The following is a 19,399-nucleotide window of genomic DNA, read 5'->3' on the forward strand; positions in this document are numbered from 1 at the left end:
CTGCTCCAGCCGACAGTCAGCGCCTGCTGCAGCCTCCCCAGGGGCAAAGACTAACAGAAATCTGGTGCGGAATGGTGTTTGAAGAGATTTACTGAGCCTGGGCGGAAACTCATCCTAATAGACTTCACTTTTATTAAGATCACAAAACCAAAATGAGGGGAAATATATATGTCGCTGGGCTCACTGGCTGAATGACAGGCGGCAAGGCTGTGAAGGGATGTGAGTAGAAGGCAGATCCATTGGGTGGGGACTGTGGAGGTCTTTGTATTCATGCTTCTCAGAGGGGCTTCATTCTCCTAAAAGAAGGGAGGGGTGCAGGGGTGCAGGGAAAATTCCAATGCCCAAATCCCATGAGCCCAGCTGTGAGTGCCAGACAGATGCCCTGTTGCTTCCAAAGTCTCCTCTGACCCCCATTTAATCTTCCGCGAGCAAGGAATGGACTTCCACACACACTCAATGGACTAAATGGTCAACAAAGATGAAGACAAAAAGTCCGATGCGCCTAACCCTTAATCTCACAGAGAACCCCTTGCATCAACGGTAGCCAACATTTACTGAGCTCTCACCTAATGGGTTGAATTCAAATCCTGATTCTGCCACTCATTGCCTGGAACATGTTGGGCGAATGATTTAAACTTCTTGTGCCTCAGTTTCCTCCTCTGTAAATAGTAGTAACTCCATCATTGGGTCTTTGGGAGGAATCAGAACTAATGCATGCAAAGCGCTTAGACAGGGCCTGATACAAAGTAAATGGTCAGTACACGTGAGTCATGATTATATCTGACTACGTACGGGGCTAAGAGTTTAAATGTATTATCTTGTCAGTTTGCAAAAACATCCAAAGATACAATAGCAATGATCATCCCCATTTACAGACAGGAAACTGAGGCTCAGAAAGTTTAAACACCTTGCCCAAGGTCAGCTAGTAAGGGGTGGAGATGGGATTTGAACTCAGGTAGTTTGACTCCAGAGCCTTCACTATTCTCTTTGCCCAAATCTCCCTTCTTCTGTGTTTCAAGCAGGTAAGTGGGTTGCCTGTTGAAGTCCTCTTGCACTTTCAGAAAAGAACATCTGTGTGAGTAATTGGTGAAGCAGGGGAAAGTGGGGGAAGCTTCTTGGGGCTGAAACCATCTAATAAGGGCTGCAGAAGCCCACCCCTGTCTCAGCATCTCCCTGGGAAGGGAAGTATGCTTCTCGGTTGCCTACCATGCAAACACACACACACACACACACACACACACACACACACACACACACACACACACACAGAGTCACTTATTTGCAAAAGCTGTCAAGGTTGTAGGGAAGGCAAAGGCCAGACGTCTGAGTTTTACTCACCTCCAATAGGGGGGAGCATCTTGAGTATCAAATCACACAAGGCCTCCATTACGGGACTCCCCCCACCGGAGGCTCTGCTGCCCCGGGCCTTCCCATCCAGGTGTCCCAGTGTAACACATCACCTGCCTTGGCCGAGCCTCACCCCTGCCCACCCCACACACCCTGATGTCCCGCTGCTCTTACCCTCCCTTACTTCTGCTGTTGATGCCTAAGGGGATCAAGAGGAATGCAGGGGATCCCTTCTGTGTCCACTTCTGGGCCTTGAACTATGTCTTTTATCACCTTAACCCAACTGCATCATATAGTTATTTCCTTATTTGTACTAAAATGCCGACTAAAACTTCCAAAACTTCCCACGATAGGGTACCAGTTACGTGTAAGGTGCTGTGCTAGTTACTCTATCTACGTTGCATAATCCTAACGACAGCCATCTGAAGGAAGCACAACAATCTCTACCTTCCAGGTTCAGAAATGGAGGTTGGAAGAGGTAAACTGCCTTGGCCCAAGGAGTTCAGGGAGCAACTGTGGTACCAGGATTCGTATCCATATCTGCAGGAGTACAAGCCTATGCTCGCTTTCCTACACCCTCTTCCCTTTCTGGTCTTTATGTTTCCAGAGCCTACACAGTGTCCATCACACAGGGAAGTACCTAGAGCGCTTTTGTTGAGGGTTTCACCTTAAGATGGATGGCCCATGTTTCCAGAATACACTGTAACTGACTTGGGGTACTGCCTGGGCAAAAGTCAGATTCTGATATCTGTAGCATCTGCACAGGAGCATCTGCTGGGGGCCCTGGAGTGGTGAATACACTCTCCTCAAGCGCCCTCAGAGTCTTTGCTGTCTCTAAGCCAGGTGGCCCAGAACTGAGGAAAGAGGGGGAGAGGAAGAAAATAGCATGAGGTTCCGTCTCCTCTCCTTTTCTCACTGTATTCTCTGCCACGTGCCCCTTGGCACTACCCACAAGACACACTGACCTGGACCCTGGAAGCTCCCGCGTGAGGCATGCCACTTCAAGACCCCACGCCCCATCCACGGAGCGGACATCCGTGGGTTTTGCCTTCTTTTGTTGTTGTTGTTCAGCACCCGTTTGCTGCCTGTCCTGATTCCCCCCTGCTTTCTCCCCCATCCTACCTGCAATCTCAATCCACATGGTAAAGATCCCCCTACCCTTGCTGGTTTGAGAGTGGGTCAGTGACCCAGGTCTGGCTAATTTCAGGCACTGATTTGGGATATTGGCCAATGTCCCCAAATAGGCCAAACAGAAGCATCATAGCTTAGAGATGAAGAGCATGGAGTCAGGAGTCAGAGTCTCAGGATTCAAATCCTGGTTGTGTCACTTACTGGTCGTGTGACCACGGGCAAGTTATAAAATTCGCTGTGCCTCAGTTTCCTCATGCATGTAATAAGGCTAATAATGGGTAAAGATTAAACGAGTTCATTTCAGCAAAGTACTTGGGACAGGTGCCACGTAAGGAGGAGCTCTCACTGCTGTCACTCAGTGCCAGGACTTTTGCTTAAAGCTTGGGGAAACAGGATATCTCCTTACTCTGGCAACGCCCCACTGAGGCTGTAAGATTGGAGTTGTCGGTGAGAGTGTGCCCGAAGAGCACGTTAACCCAGAGGAAGACAGAGATGAGGGATGAAGAGAGACACAAATACTGAGTCCCAACAACACTGTAGAGCATATAAATCCTGCTGGACCCAAAGCCGTTGCCACCCTGGAGTTTGCAAGCCCTTCCATCCTTTGTTTTCTGTGGCAGCCACGTGAGCCTTCCTTTCTTTTGCTGCCTAGTGCTTTAGTATGCATACGTTAGTGGGCACTAGAGTAATCTGAGGATTTGTTAAACCAGATTACAGGCTAAACAAGATTACAGGGCCCACCTCCAAAATATCTGATTCAGGTCTTGGGTGATGTATGCGTTTCCTGCAGCTGCAGGAATAAATCACCACAAACTGGGATGGCTTAAAACCTCCGGAAGTCCAAAATCAGTACTGTGAGGCCAAAATCCAGGTGTTAGCAAGGCTGCGCGCCCCCATGAGGTGCAAGAGGGAGAATCTGCTTTTCGCCTTTTCCAGCTTCTGGTGGCTGTCGGCACTCCTAGGCTGCGGTTGTGTCAGTCCAATCTCTAGTTCCCTCTTCACGTTGCCGACTCCTCTGTGTGTGTTCAATTTCCCTCTGCTTCTCTCTTATAAGGGCACTTGTAATGGTATTTAGGGCCCATCCAGATAATCCAGGATAATCAACCTACTTTAAGATTCTTAACTTAATCCCATCTGCGAAGACCCTTTTTCCAAATAAGGTAACATTTACAGGTTCTAGGGACTGGAAACTGATACCCTTGGGGGTCAATGTCAGTCTACCAGAGATGGAGTCTGAGAATCTGCCTTTCTAACAAGTTTCCCGGTGATGCTGAGGCTACTGGTCCAGGGACCACACTTTGAGAACCAGTGACCTAGTGACTTCCTGCTAATACCTTGCAATTTCGCTCAGAGGTCCTCTCCTCTGTGAGGCCTTTCCTTTACCTCCCAGGTGAGATTAACCACCTCCTTCCTCCCTTGGGTCCCTTCTCTGCCTTGAACGTTTCCTCTAACCTTTGCAAAGGTCACAAAGTACAACACTGTTTTGTTTGCAATTTTGTCTCAATGCCCCAAGATCTTTGTCTGAACATTTCTCTGTCTCTGATACCTAGCCTGGCACATGGTAGGTGTTCAATAAATTCTTAGTGCTTGGAATCAAGAGGCCAAAAGAACAAGGAACTCTTCTGAATTCTATCCAGAACTAATTCAGTGTGAAAACTGTCACCAAGTGAGCGATGCTGGCTTGTATCCTGATGCCCCATTATCCTTTCAACATTGTGTAGGAATTAACAGTTTTTCACCATTTCATTTTCATTGATTTGAGATCACAGAAAAATCACTCAGGGGCTGCAAAAGCTGGGCTTTGCAGATGATTATTATTCCAGCCATAACAGCAATTCTTGCATCTGTCTTATAAGAAGAATCAGCTCTCGGTGAAATTGTGAAGCAGGCCCAGTGTGTAGCAATAAGTGTTGTTTGCCATGTTGTCTCTCTACGAGTATCTTTTATTTCATCGCTCAAGTCAGTCTCTTGTTCCATGCTCCTTGCTACACCATGAGATCCCTGAAAGCCAAGGTGGGTCTTATTCATCACAGTATTCCTATGGTACCTGGCACAGTGCCTGGCACACAGGAGGGGCCCAGCTACGGTTTTCAGAATTGAAAGGAATCTGCACGCAATTTAACTAGAGTTCGCTCCTCCACCTTTGTAGCTGACATCATTAGTGTCTCGAATGCTAAAAATCTCATTTCCAGCAGCTTCCTGCTGGAACGGGCCGAAGAATGGGAGCTGTCCAGGGGAGAGTTCATTTCCTTGGCCCTTCAACCCTTCATACTTGAAAGCCTTCTCTCCCACCTTAAATTCCACACAGACAAATCCTATGCTCAATTCAAGGTTAATTGCCAATGTTCTCTCTCCTGCAAATACTTTTCTAATTCCTTTGGTCAGGAATTCGTTCTTCCTTTTCCATCCCCAAGGCACTCTATGTGTACCGCACATGTGCCTCTTCGCTCATTCTGCAAATACTTCCATATGCATAAAGCCGCTAGAACTACCACACCGTACTAGATGGTATATATTCATTTAACTCTTCCTCAAACCCCATGACAAAGGGATTAATGCAAACTCTCAATACTAAGACCCTATCGATTTTAAGGTATGTCATAGATTGGATGTGTCCTTTCAGCAAAAGAAAGAGAGAAGAATAACAACAAACATAATAACTGATGCTTCTAGAGAGTTCACCATGTGCCAAACTCAGTACTTTACAGGTATTATATCTTTTAATTTTCAGTACTCCCCTGTAGGGCATAGATAGTCTTCTATCCACATTATCCCCAAGGGCCAACAGAGCTTCAGGAAAGCTCACGCAGGAAGCAAGTGGTGGAGTTGGGATTTGAATTGACGCAGTTCAGTTGGGCTCTATAGCCTATGATTTTTTTAAAAAAAATGAACACCCTTACCTAATAAACTTTATGTTTAATCAACATATGGCAAGCATAGAGAAAAGTGTGCAAATCGTATCTGTACAGCTTGATGAATTTTTATAGAATGAACACACCCATATAACCACCACCCAGATCAAGAAACCAAATATCACCAGCATGCTGGCATGTTTCCCTTCAATCACTGTCCCCTCCATCACCCAAAGGTAATCCCTCTTCTTTTTTCTAACATCCCAGATTCGTTTTTACTGTTTTTGATCTTCATTTAAACATACATATTCATTTGTGTCTGGCTTCAATAATTCAATTTTATATTTGTGAAATTCATCATTGGTGATGTGTGTGGTGGTTGTGTTCATTAATACTGAGCATTAATAACATTCTGCTGTTTTGTTTTATTTATCTACTATCTTGTTATTGATGGGCATCTGTGTTTTTTTCCCCCAGCTTTTTGGCGGTACAAACGAATACCACCATTAGTATTCTTGAACATATTATTTATGGTATCCTATTTGTAGGATATGTAGATGTTCAGCTGTAGTAGATACTGCCCAGTAGATTTACACAGTGGTCACACTAACTTACGTTCCTGCTATAAAGGTATGGTAGTTCAGTTGTTCCGTATTCTCACCAACATTTACTATCATCAGTTGTTTTGGATTTAGACACCCGGGCGGGTTGAGCCTTTACTTTTGACTCTAACTTGCTCTGCCTCCCCTAGTTTGAGATTCCATACTTTCATAGTAATCTGTCACAGACTTAAAAACAAAACCAAAAAAAAAACAACAACCAGGAAAGCACTTTTTCATTTTCCTTCCCAATCCTACTGGAATGTTTATCTCTTCCTTCCTGACGTTGCTTTTTCCTTTAATCTCTCAGTTGTGATTCTCTGGCATATTATTGGCTATCTATAATTAAGATCTATTATTTATTAATTTCTAACATAGCATCTGACTGAAACTTATTAATTCTTTGAATGCCCAGGATATGCCTGCCTGAGTGGTGTCATGTCAAACAAGGTTTATTAGTGCAGCTTGGAAAACTCAACCTACATAGCACAGATTCTTTTGAATGGCAATGATTGCAATCTTTTATCTACCCTTACAGTGAAACCAATGCGTATGTGAGAGGTAAGATGAAGGTAAGACTTAAAAGGCTGTCTGCAATTGCTCCAAGCCCAGACAAAGACGTGTGGGCACCCCAAGCAGGATAATAATTTAGTGACCTAATCAAACCAACATTCTTCAAATATTTGAAATACATTTCAAATATTCTTCAAAGGGTCTATCCTGAGCCACTCTGCTCTGGTCCCGACTCGGTGAAGGCACACCCTCCATGTACCCAGGCACAGCATTTCTAGCAGCTTAGAGCATCTAATCGTTACGGATCATGCCCTTCAAAGGTCTCACCACTTTCAATTTATTACAGTATTTCTTCCAACTAAAAACAATATTGTCACTGAAATAAATTCTAGCACTATACTTTTCTCAATTTTGTTTTAATATTTCCAAAGATGTTTTAGAGTCCCTGTAGGTTGATATTCTGTTATTTTCCATGTCTGGTTTGCTGTTCAATGTAATAATTCAAATTGGAGCAGAAAAGCCAACTGAATTATCCTACAGACCATGGTCATTCTCAGCAGTATGACATAGAACTCAAACTTCCTGACTCCGCCTGCCCCACCATCACCAGTTTCTACTTGAACTCCACTGTAGTGGGAATTGAATTTATCTAAAATTGGTAATCCTGTACCTTTGGGAGTATATTACGTACCAGCATTTACACAGTTAATTATTACAACGATTCTTGGGAGGTGTTTCAATGAAATAGTTAAGAACATGGGTTCAGTAGGTGGAGAGATCATGGGGTGAAGCTTGGCTTCACTACTTACTAGTGAAGGTATCACCTTTATGCCTCGGATTTTTTTTTAATTTGTAAAATAAAAATAATATTAGCATCACATTTGGGGTTGATATAAGAATGTAATGAGATAATGTTAGTAAAGGGTTTGGGAATGATCAATGGAGATGAGTTATTATTAGTAGTAGTAGTAATATTATCATCATATTCTGTGAGGTAGGCACTGTTATTATCCTCATTTTGCAAAGAAATGGAAAGTTAGTAAGCTGCATTTGGCCAGAATCATATAGTTCATCCATGGTAGAGATGGGACTGTAACACAGACCTATCTGACTCCAGAGGGAGTGTTACTATCAGCCAGTCTGACATTTATAACTTCACCGAAATCACACATTCAATGTCAACAGTACAGAACTCTGAGGAAAGCTAGTAGAGACCTTGGTTCAGTCGATTTGAGACATGGTCGTAGGGTCTCTTTGAGAATAATCCTTCAACCAGATGGTCTTTTCTCCATCTTTAAAATATGTAATGCAGAGAAACCTTAGCACATGCTTTACTAAAGTCTCACTGACCTCAATTCTATCAAAAATGGAAATAATGGTCATTTGCCATGAATCAATTTGTGTGTGCATGAAACCATCTTAGTTCTTAGTAATTACCACTTCATTTTCTAAGTGCTATCCCTTTAATTTTCTATCCTTTTTAAAATTACCTCTTCGGAGAAATACCAATAAAAATCATGCTGTGTTCATCCCTCCATGAAATGTTGAGAAGGTGAGAATAAATAAATTGTAAAGCAAGAGACGTGGGTTCTAGGAGCTTCCTATCAAGATGTCATGGATATATGATAGCATCTTAAATTCAAAATGACCCGAAGACAGCTAGACAGGAGAATAACAGTCACTGGAAGTATGGGGGCCATGCTTCCATGTTCCAGTTCAGGAGCTCATAAGCTGTGTACAAGCCAGTTCCAAAAGTAAAATCAGAGTCCGTTTTATGTAACATTTAAATTCTAGAATTCTTCCCTCAATCAAATTGGGAGGGGGGAAAAAAGGAACCTCCATTAGAAAGTTCCAGAATAGTGCTAGGATCAGATCTAAGACCACTGGTAAAATTAAATCAATAAACATTTTAGTAGCTGTCCGATATGTACTGGGAACTGGGGATTAAAAAGCTAAATAAGTTATTTGCTTTGACCTTAAAAGATTCGCCACATAATAAGACAGAAATGATATGTAAGCAATTAATTAGAACACAGTAGAGTCAGTCTACAAGGAAGTTAAGTACAGGGTGCAAAACGTGTAAGGAAAGATGTAATCTCCATCCTTTCATGAGCAAAAAACAAATTCATTTGACCTGGACATTTCAGACCTATGGATTAGCCCAAAATCTGTTCCCGGTATCTGAGTCATGAGAGAAAGCACCTCATTCTCCAATCTTTTACCTTCATGACTCTCCAGTATACTATTAAGTAATCGTCTTTTATAAGAGAAGATCATTAAAGATCCCAGGATAAGCCAGAGAATGTGGTCGCCTCTCCCGTGTTTTATATAAACCCCAAAGGGAAGTAATTATGTTGAAATATAAAGGCACTGAGTACCACCATGGAAGTCACTTTCAGGAGTGTGGAGCATGGCATATTGGACAGTGTTTTATATATCGACTAGGCAACTGCCTACTTCAACAACATGAAGAGTACTTTTCCACAGGAGTTCCTGAGATCCTGAAACAGAGGGGCTTCCAGGGCTCTAAGAAGCCCGTGGTACAGGTGCTGGAGATGACATCCCTACCTGACATCTGCAGGGTCTTCTGTGACGAGCACATCGGTCTTGCAGCTGGCCAGGGGGTTGATGGACAGCTCCACGGGTGGGACCACGAAGCTTTTGCTGACAGGAAGCCAGAGTCCTTGGCCCAAGCTGAAAGTAGACCTGCAATGTAAGAGTTTCCATTGGGGGACTCCCTGGGCAGCAGAGACAAAACAGAAAAAAGGGGCCCCTCCACCCTTCCCTTCTAGAACCTTCTCTCACTCCCCCACCCAACTGAGTCCCCTGCATTCTCCAAGGCATAATGTTGGCCAACTTTGCCCAGACTTGGATGGTCACTTCTTCACTCCGTTAATCATTTAGCCCATGCATTGTTCTCTATTGCTAGTTTTATTTTCCTGAGTTTAAATCCTGATTCCCATTTACCAGTGGGCTTTGTGAGGACAGGAACTATTTCAGCTCTGCTTTCCCAAGCAGTCCTGATAGCCAGCAGGAGGACCATAAGTGACTGCTAAGTCAGCAGGGGCAATCTGCACAAAGGTTAAGGGCATGGACCCTGAATCAATTTCACCCAAAATCTGATTCCCAGTTCTGCCACTTAAATTGCTGTATGTCTTCATCAGCTTAGGTACTGAAGTTTCACACATGATTTCATGGTAGTGGCAGGAAGAGGTTCTATGGCTATAGAATATTTTTAAACCACTGGACTAGATAATCAGTAATGTCTCCTCCAGTTCAAGTATCTCAATTTATGTCTATACCAGACAAATGGGAATTAGATTCCCATAGCAACTGGGGCCATTGCCTCCCGGAAGTGCACAGGCTCGATAAACTAAGGACGTGCGTAACTACACCTCCCATCAGACCCTTCTCCATACCCCAGCGTCATGCCCCAACAGACTGTCAACTCACCTGAGAATCTTTTCAGGGGCTTGCTCCCCTGTCACCAGATCATAGCCCCTCTCGAGTGTCGTGTAAGGCCAGGGTCTGTGGGAAGAATTGAGACAGGGAAAGAAAAAGGGATAGAAGATGCTATTAGTCAGAAGCAGGTGGGATACATATGTGGACAATGCTTGGAGTAGCTTTACAAACAATCAAATTTTGCAGAGGTAATTATTGGATAAGGCTATTTATATTATAGAAGGCTCCATTTCACCGAAGGACTCAGCACTTCAAAGTCCACTTTGTCCATTTTGGAGATTATGTATAAAAAAACCCAATTCTTCTCCATTAGTCCACTCAAGAGAGTGGTCTTTGATTACCTATGGTTTGGGAGGGTGAGCTAAACTTCAGCCTTTGTTCTCTAGAAGATTCATCAATCATGTACCTGTAATACTAAAATGTGATTCAGTGGGAAATAGGATTCACTTTCCATCAGGCTTTGCAGGGACACAACTGTTGCAGAGGAAGAGTCCTCTTTGTGGAGCAGTTTGGGGCATCTGGTAATGCCATAGGGAAGGTGGGCCCTCCACTGTCTCTGCCCTGATGTCCTTGGCCACTCACCCTTCACTCTGTCCCCAGTCACTGCGCACACACAGGTGTCTGTGAACCGGGTCAGGGGTGTAGCCTTCATGACAGCTGCACTCTCCTGTAAAAGAGAAAAGGATCTTGTGAAATACTGCCTGCCCTTCTTTCTGGTTTCCTTGTTTTCTGAGAAAATAAAACAAGGTGGCTAGTTGTAGAAAAGGTCACGGAAAGAGGGTGTTCTGGTCTACCTGCCACTGTGGTTAATAAAGAGTTTATTCATTTGTTCATTCACTCACTTATTCACTCAGCGAGCCCTGACCACACTCCCTGCCGGGCTCTCTGCTCAGCCCTGGGGATGCAGAGGTCAAAGGTACAACCCAGATGCTGAAGGAGCTCGTGGCCTAACGAGGCAAACAGAAAGTAACCTGGTGGCTATACGTGGAAGTCCTATTTTCAAATATTTAAATTATGATAAAGTACACTTGCACGACAAGTGTAATCAGGAAATTGAATTCTCTCCACCTGAATCAACTATTCATGTTCATTTGTAAGCCCCAAAACAAATGCCACCTCCTCCAAATACCTCTGATTTCCCCTTTTGGAAAAATTATTTTCATCTACCATCTCCAGATTTTATTTTGTTTTGTTGTTGCTTGTTTGTCTTAATGGGTTTCCTCTCCTCTTCCCTCCTCCCCTCACTTCCCTTCTTGTCCCTTCCCTTCCATCCATCCATCCGTCCATCCATGTATCCATGTGTCATTGTTTTCTGGCCATGCCTTACACTTGGTTGCACACACCCTCACTAGCATCCCCCACTGCCTTAAGTATATTTTCCCATTAGCCAAGCTCATTCTGGGGGCACACGTCTTGTTTCCTGGTGTATCTTCAGTGTTCAAAACTCTGGAAGGGTCCTACCTCCTTGCTACTATTAGTCTTGCTTCACTGTACACTCCTTAAGATTGGGGGGTATTTTTTGATTCAATTAGTTGTTAGATTTTCCTAAGACGTATTTGTAGAATGTTCCCAGATGCTTTACCAAAAATAGATTCCATTAAAAAACCAAAAATAGATTCCATTAAAAAAAAGCTTGTGAAATACTGTACCATTCCTTAGTGCCAGTAGAGTATGATTCTTCATGAGGGTGATAATGTATACAGTTTTCCCTAAACTTATTTCACCTTGGAAGCCTTGCTGGTGAAACAAATCATAGATTAGTGTCCTGTGGAACACACTTTGGGAAACACTGGTAGGAAGTGCCCTGGCTGAACTCACTGCATAGAACAGTGTAGGTGCTCAACACTGTGAGTTGAATGAATAATTAACTATCTATGGCTTTGATCAATTTCCAGACTATTGCTGCCACGTTGCCATCTTCTGGTAATCACACTCATGCACATACCCAGATGAACCTGCAATTCTTCAGTCCTACGGTGATTCTGGTTGGCTTGACCCAAGCGTTTTCAAATTATGTTTCATGGAAACGTCTAGCTCAATGGGGGAGATTTAGGGACTTTGCACCTTTTAGATTTTAATGTTCCTTAAAAAGTTTTATTTTCAAATCTCTTTAATAATAAAAAAAATGATGGCTAAACACTCAGATATTACATGCTAGAATTGAGGACATGAAGAGCACTGTCACTTTAAGTCTGGTTGCCAGGTAAACAGATTTTACGCAGACCTCATTAAAAAAAAAAATTCTCCTGTCATCTTTGTTTCATTGAAGAGGACCCTGAGACTGTGAGTCTAGGTGCTAACAAGCTCATGCCTTGTACAACTTCAAGTCTTATGAATCAGGATTTTCTCAACCTTGTGCAACAGAAACAAAACACAGCAGTGAATAAGACGCTAGGGTAACACAGGTTCTACAACTATCGCCCACAACTCCTGATTTCTAAGTGCTTGTATTTATGGAATAGCCTTACTGTCTTCACTGATTCACTATACATGTTATACATTTGACCTTATACAAAGTATTCCGAGTGTCAACACTTTAATTTGTTTTATGCATTCCAACGCTGCTTAATCTTTGTATGTCCAGCATCAGCAAGTATCTGGCAAACAGCCTGGGCTTAATAAATGTTGGTTGAACTAAAAGAGTAGTAAGACAGACTATGGAGAAAAAAATGGGTCAGAGAGAATATTCACAATATTCAGATAAGACTGTTAAAAGGAGAAAGAGAAGGGAAAGAGAGAGATCTACCTTTCCCCTTCTCTGGATACCTGGTATATAAGAGGGGGCTGCTTGCAGGCAGGGATGCTGCTACCTTTCCCCTTCTCCGGATACCTGGTATATAAGAGGGGGCTGCTTGCAGGCAGGGATGCTGTCTATAATTCTCCTCTCCAATAACATCCCAGGGTCTTCCACCGGACGCCTGGGCTGTAAGTACCTGCAACCTAATGGACTGATTGATTGTTGCCAGAGGTAAGGAAAATGGATGGAAAGAGTTGAGGTCCTTGAGATTTGGATGAGAATCATCGACCAAAGTGGGAGGGGCAGCAGTCACTAATGATGTGTTAAAATGCAGCAGCCCCTTCATGAAATATTCACCACTTTAAACACATCTAAGATTAAAAGTCCTGGGATTTGTCCTCGAGACTCCCAGGACTGATTTATGATCTGCCACAAGCCACAGCCTTCATGATTCATAATGGGAGAGGTAAAGTGGTTACCTCTGGCAAAGGGACGGGAAGTCCGGCTGGGGCGAGCCAGGAGCATGGTGGGAAAGGAGGCTCTTTGTCCTCCATGGAAAGGGCTGAGGTTCCTGTCTCTCCTCTCAGTGACTCAGGACAGGGCACAGGTCATTTTTTCCCCTTTCCCTCCTTTTGCGAATATTAGTGAGAATGAGAAATCTACACAGAAAAAGGGCGCTGCTGTATTTTTCTCTTCTCGTGTGTGCTTACTAGGCAAGTTTCCCCCGCCTTGGAATGGATCATTGATTACTGCCGCTCACTGTACAACAAATATGTATTTTGCAAATGAGAAGCAACCACCCTGGAGGCTGCGTGGAGCACAGGAAGTGAGGCAGAGGGAAAAGCACATGAGTGCTGGAGACACACAGAACTGGGTTCCAATCCTTACTTCCTCTCTCCCTAAGATGTGTGGTCTTGGGGAGGAGGTTACTTCATTTTTTGAAGAGGTCTCAGTTGTCTCATCTACAGAATGAGAATGACAGTTCTGCCAATCTCTCAGAGATGATATAAGAATAAATTGAAGTACTGAAGGGTAAAGCTCATGGCTCATGTAGAAAGTGAGTAGATGCTCAACAAATTCATTCCCTCCTCTCTCCCTTTCATTCCAAGATGGCAACTGGGTTCTGACATATGCTGACACATTAACTCTATGGACACTGGATAGGTAACCTCCTCCTCGCTGGGACTTAGTTTCCCCATCTGCGAAATGGAAGCTTGGAATAGATGTTCATGAGTTCCGGGCCCCAGTGAGAGCCAGTCGTTTCCATTGCCTTTCCGAATCGCTCATATCTAGTTTTCTGAATACCCTTTGTTTTAACCTTAACTCGGGGCTTCCCTGGTGGCGCAGTGGTTGAGAGTCCACCTGCCAATGCAGGGGACACGGGTTCGTGCCCCAGTCCGGGAAGATCCCACATGCTGCGGAGCAGCTGGGTCCGTGAGCCATGGCCGCCGAGCCTGCGCGTCCAGAGCCTGTGCTCTGCAACAGGAGAGGCCACAACAGTGAGAGGCCTGCGTACAGCAAAAAAAAACCCCAAAAAACAAAACCTTAACTCTGATCACTCTTAGCAGTTGGGCTGGGTCCCTCCAGCAGGATTTTCCCTCAACGCCATTTTCCTGTCCCCCTGTTGGCTTTACTGTCCCCCATTTTCCATTTTGCTGGCTCAGCGACCTCTCTACTATTCACAACCAAGCATTTACTTCTTGCAAGATGCAAGCCTCTGACAGCGGGAGCTGAGGATTAACCCCTTCCCCGGGGGAGTCCCATCCTCAATCCTGCCTTGGTATATATACCCAGGGCAGCCAGGCTGCTGAAGATCAGCTCTCCAGGGACATACGTTTACACGCTTTCCCTGTGCTGACTGTGAATGCCTGCCCGCACTCCCTGACTCTCTCACCACAGCAGATGCTCCCTGGAAAAACGGATGGGCCCATCTTGCACACCACTGCATCCAGCACCTGCTGCCCTACCCGGTACATAAATAAATGAGGGAGTATCCTTCACAATAGTAATGCCTATGCCGACAGGATAGGGACGTTTTGCCTATTTTCCCCACTAAACTGGGAGTCTCTTGATCGCAGAAACCTTTTCTTAATCATCTCCATCTCCTAGTAGTTAGTAGCATGCCTGATGAAGGGTAGGTGACTCATTTGTTGAATGAATGAATGGGTGAGTGAATACGTGAATTAGTGAATACATAAATATACGGTAATCATCATGAATTCAGGCTGAGCTCCTTTAGAATGATGATGATTCTGCTGAAGACTGGAAGAGACTTTCTTACATCCATGGCAGGTATTTGCCAAGGAAATGGAAAGTGTTAACATGAATGCTGATGAAATGGCTAAAACAGAATTTCTATTTCACATCAGAGTAGGAAAGGCTCATAAAGATCATCTAATTCAAATCTTCCCAGCTTCATTTTTCAGATGGGGAAACTCTGGCTCAGAAAGTGAAGACATTGAGCCAAATAACTGTAATAGCCTCTTGGCCAGTCCGGATTAGCACCCAGGACTATTGGTCATTACCTCAGCGTCCTTTCCACTACACTAGTGGTCTCAGTACTTGAATACACCCAGCAACATTTTCTTGCATTTTTTTTTCTTTGTACGCCTCTGACATTTCTGAGTTTCCTATAATGTATTACATTTAAAACCAGAAATTATTTTTTAAATATAATGATTTTGAACTACCCGTAACACCTTAAAAACATACATTTATAAGTGATTGATAATGCAGACCTTAACAAAGAGTTTAATCTCTTCGTTAAAGTGGCTCCCATAAGGGAATTCACCTAAGTGGAGTTTCGTTGTGTTAGTCACTAGAACCCTATATTATCAGCTATGCATGAGTTGTATTGGTTTTAAAATATTCACTCTTTACGTCTCTCAAGCCCCATTTATCGAGTTCTCATTTTATGTTACATGTGTTCGCACTCCATAAACTCTTGGGTGAGAACAACGGAACCCCTCAATAATGAACAATCTAAGTTTCTCTTGTGTGGGGCTCCCCTAAACCAATTCAAAGCAGACGGTGCCTTCGTGTCAATCGTATGAGGCCAGTGGACTGGCGAAATAGTTTAGAGTGTGCGCCCTAGAATCCTCTTGTTCTGTCCTGGATCTGCCACTTAGAACTTGCATGAACTTCATCAAGTTGCTTCACCTCTCCGAGTTTGTTTCTTAATCAGTAATGAGGCTAATATCACCTATTTGCTGCAAGATCAGTGATGCATTTGAAAAGTCCTCAACACAGTCTATGGCGTATCTCTCCTTGCTGAAAACGTCATTAGCTGTGTCAGTTTTTTGGTTTTTTTTTTCCTGGACAGGAGAGGCCACTTTAGCATCTTGTTTTACTGGAAAGAAAAGGTGCTTTCTAGATGAACGATGGTCTCAATTTCGAGGTTTGCCCTGTGCAAAGCAAAGCAAAACGAACTTCGGTTTCTTTATCTGTGCATTTGGGGCAGCTTGAATGAAATAATCTCCCAGGCTGGTCCCCTGTTCTCAGAAACACCTGTTGCCTTGGTCTATGGCCTCTTCTAGCGAAGGACACACAAGTATGAAGAAGGGCGTCGCCAGAGGGTCTTGCCTCCTCTGTCTTCCACAGCTCAGAAGAGCTTGTCGCCTGCCTGTGAGAGTATCAGATAAGGGCAAAAACTTCTTTCCAATCCCACCCGGCTGTCTGACTCCCCTCCTCCCACCCTGTTATCCCCTTATGATTCCATTTTCACTTGCTTCCGACTCAGTCGTTACTTACATCACAGGCCAGGGACACTGGCTGCTGCTCACTTTCCTATTCACTCTTCTTGTCGCTGCAGCTTGAAAAGGCATCACCCTGGGCCTCAGAACAGTGAGTGTGCATGGCATCCTTTCCTGTTCTGACTCCGACTGGGCCCCCTTGCACCTCTGCACTTCTGCGTCACTGGAGCCCAGCTCAGGGCCAGGCATGCGGTGGGAGAGGCGTGGGTTGGGCATAACATGAAGGGGGGTGTGCTTTGTGCTAGGAGTGGTGGAAGACGCTTGACATATGTTATTGCATCTCATCTCGCAGGTCATACCCATGACTAGTACCAGGAGGAAGGCACTCTGTCCTCACTGTAAAATAAGGAAACTGAAGCTCAGACTCAACTAGTCACTTGCCCAAGGCTGTAGAGTCAGGTCTTCAAAGCTCCTGCTTTCATACACTCACAAACATCACAGCAGTAAACAGAACCACAAGGGCAAGAGCAAGGGGAGTTGCCTTTAATTTGACAATTCTCATGAGCGAGACACAGGGGTTAGGGAAGAAGAGGCAGCTCCACCCACCCACACTGAAATTGGCATCCTGCTGATTTCTAAAATTCCACTATAACTAAAGGTTAAGAATTGCTCTTGCAAATAAGCCCTGTCTAAAAGTAAATAATTTATATATGGATTGCACTGAATTAATAGTACCCACATAATGAAGTGTTGTTGGGCTGATTTCTAGGTAGCAGGGGTAAGCCTCAAGGGAAGCGTCATACCTTCTGTTAATTGAGCATCTACTATGTACCAACCTTACCCAGGTGATTTTTGACATCCATGACAACACTGGGAGGAAGATGTCACCGGCTCCTTTAAATGATATGAAACTGAGGCTTGGAGAGAGTGAGTATGCTGCTGAGAATTGTGAACAGAGGAGCAAACATCCAAGTCCAGGACCTTTCTGACTCCTTCCCAAGCCATGTGATGGCTCTCTACGAGGACATGCTTTCAGAGAGTCTGGATAGGCATAGGAGATCAGGGGGTGCTGAAGGAAAATCTGTCCTGTGGTAGACTGAGTCATTGGTGTCAAGTCCTCATTTCTCTAGAGCAGTATTATGCATTCACATCCTTGCCACGCCTGATTGTGAGAAGAGTGAGATTTCTTCCCTACCCTGTCTTCAGGTTTGGCTTAGGACTTGCTTTGGCCAGTGGGTTGGTAGCAGACATGATGCGAACTGAAGCTTGAAGTGTGCTGTGGCCGGGTTTGCTCTCCTGCATCCCTTCCTCTTGCCATGAGAAAACCACATTCCAAGCAGTGGCTGGTCCAAGGAGGATGAGGGTTACATAGAACAGAGTGGACACGACCTGAACTTGGTGCCAAGGGCAGCTGAGTCCCAGGTGGATCAGTCCACCCGGATGTGCAACAAAGGGGAAAACTGCTTAGAGCTGTGGACAGTAAATACCCTGGTTCTTGTTACACAGCATCAGTGTAACGAAAGCTGCCCAATGCACCTTAAACCTGTTATTTCCCTCTTCCCAAACTGGAAAAATCTCTGACTGGAATCTATTTTTTTTTAACCCTTAGTATCCAAATGGCACCTGAATCCCACTAATTCTCTTTTTTGTCACTTGGATCCATTCCTTCCCATCTCTCCTTGGGGCAGGCCCTGAACATTGTCCATGTGCACTACTGAAAAAGTCTTATCACTGGAAACCTGCTTTCAGTGTCTGCCCGTCAATCTGAGTGGTGGCCAGTTACCTTTTCAAAGAACAGTTGCACCCATGGCTCCCCCTAAAAACTCTCCAGGGACTTTCAGTTGCTTTCACAATACACTTCATATGCCTTAGTCTAACCTTCGAAGTCCTTCATGACTGGCCCAGGCAATCTTCCCCCTTATCAATTACTCTCCCTCCCTGTACCTTTCCTGCTCTAACTGCCCTTGAGTTTCCTGATAAGAACAGGGCTGTGTGAGACTCAGTTGCAGACCAGGACCTGCTTCTTGCAGTAGGTCTGCCCTGATCCTAATTCTTGAGAAAAGCAGAGCCTGAAAATTGGAGAGGGATGTATTCAACAGAAGAGAGACCAGGGGTTGAGAGGGAATATGAAATGAAGGGAAAGTTAAGTGGCAACATAATTATTTAGAGAAGGAATGAGATCATTTGGGCAGTTTTGAATGTCAGTAGTGTCATCAGGGAATACATTGTACAGTGCTGACCCGCCTGCAAACTTGGGCAAATCACTCTACTTTTCTAGGTCTCAGTCTTCCCATCTGTAAAATGAGTAGCTAGTACTCAGAGATCCCCAAACGGCCTTCCAAACCTTTTTCAGATTCCCTGATTCTACCTCTAACATACTCTGGTCTTGTTGTGTCTTGAAGCCAGCATTTCCCTAGGGATTGGAGGGGGAGGCAGGGTATGTGCGGAAGGGTTGGGGGTTTTGAAAATAGAGGCTTGGGAGGCAGAGAAACATGACTGGAGTGAAATAACAAGAGGATATAATTCAGACCTTTATGAAGTGAAGAGGACTTCTTTGGAAGTCAACCCAGCCAAACATGCTGTGTGACCTGGGCAGGTCCCCTCCCTCCCTGAGACTTGGTTTCTCTACCTGTATAGTGAGGGGGTGGGTCTTGATGACACCTTTAGGAACCTTGTGTGTGTGTCTCTGATGTCCCCTTCTTCCTTACACTGCTGGCGTGAGATGTTTTGGCCTTGTTCTTCCCAAAGCATTTGAGACAAACTTGGATAACTGCATTTCAGTTGCCAGGCCCTCATTGCCTTTCATAATCAGGCCTTTGAGAACAAGAAGAAGAAAAAAAGAGGCCAAAAGGTTGTGGCGGCACAGGCTGGTGACTGGGTCTGATGGAGATCACAGTCCTTAATCAAGGATACATGGGGACTAATTGGCTATTGACTTAGCTCATGTGGGCAGCCCACGTGGGATGGCCTGGTCTCTGAAAGGCCACCGGCCAGGCCACACCAGACCCCGACTTCAAGGTCTCAGCCATGGTGACCCCTCTCAGGCAGCTCCATTCCCTCTCTTCC

At 44.5% G+C, this 19,399-nt stretch overlaps 1 protein-coding gene across 1 annotated transcript in view; it reads right to left on the reverse strand.

Annotated features, from left to right (window-relative positions):
* The window catches only part of ASTN2 (astrotactin 2), a 986,509-nt gene that overhangs the window by 529,778 nt on the left and 437,332 nt on the right, over positions 1 to 19,399 (reverse strand). Inside the window, exons 8-10 of the mRNA XM_033858475.2 lie at positions 10,487 to 10,571; positions 9,896 to 9,970; positions 9,011 to 9,148 (exon numbers count right to left, since the gene is read on the reverse strand). Of these exons, the coding sequence (XP_033714366.2) occupies positions 9,011 to 9,148; positions 9,896 to 9,970; positions 10,487 to 10,571 (298 nt within the window). The remainder of the gene's footprint in view (positions 1 to 9,010; positions 9,149 to 9,895; positions 9,971 to 10,486; positions 10,572 to 19,399) is intronic.

Source organism: Tursiops truncatus, chromosome 6 (assembly GCF_011762595.2).
Source record: "Tursiops truncatus isolate mTurTru1 chromosome 6, mTurTru1.mat.Y, whole genome shotgun sequence".
NCBI lineage: Eukaryota > Metazoa > Chordata > Mammalia > Artiodactyla > Delphinidae > Tursiops > Tursiops truncatus.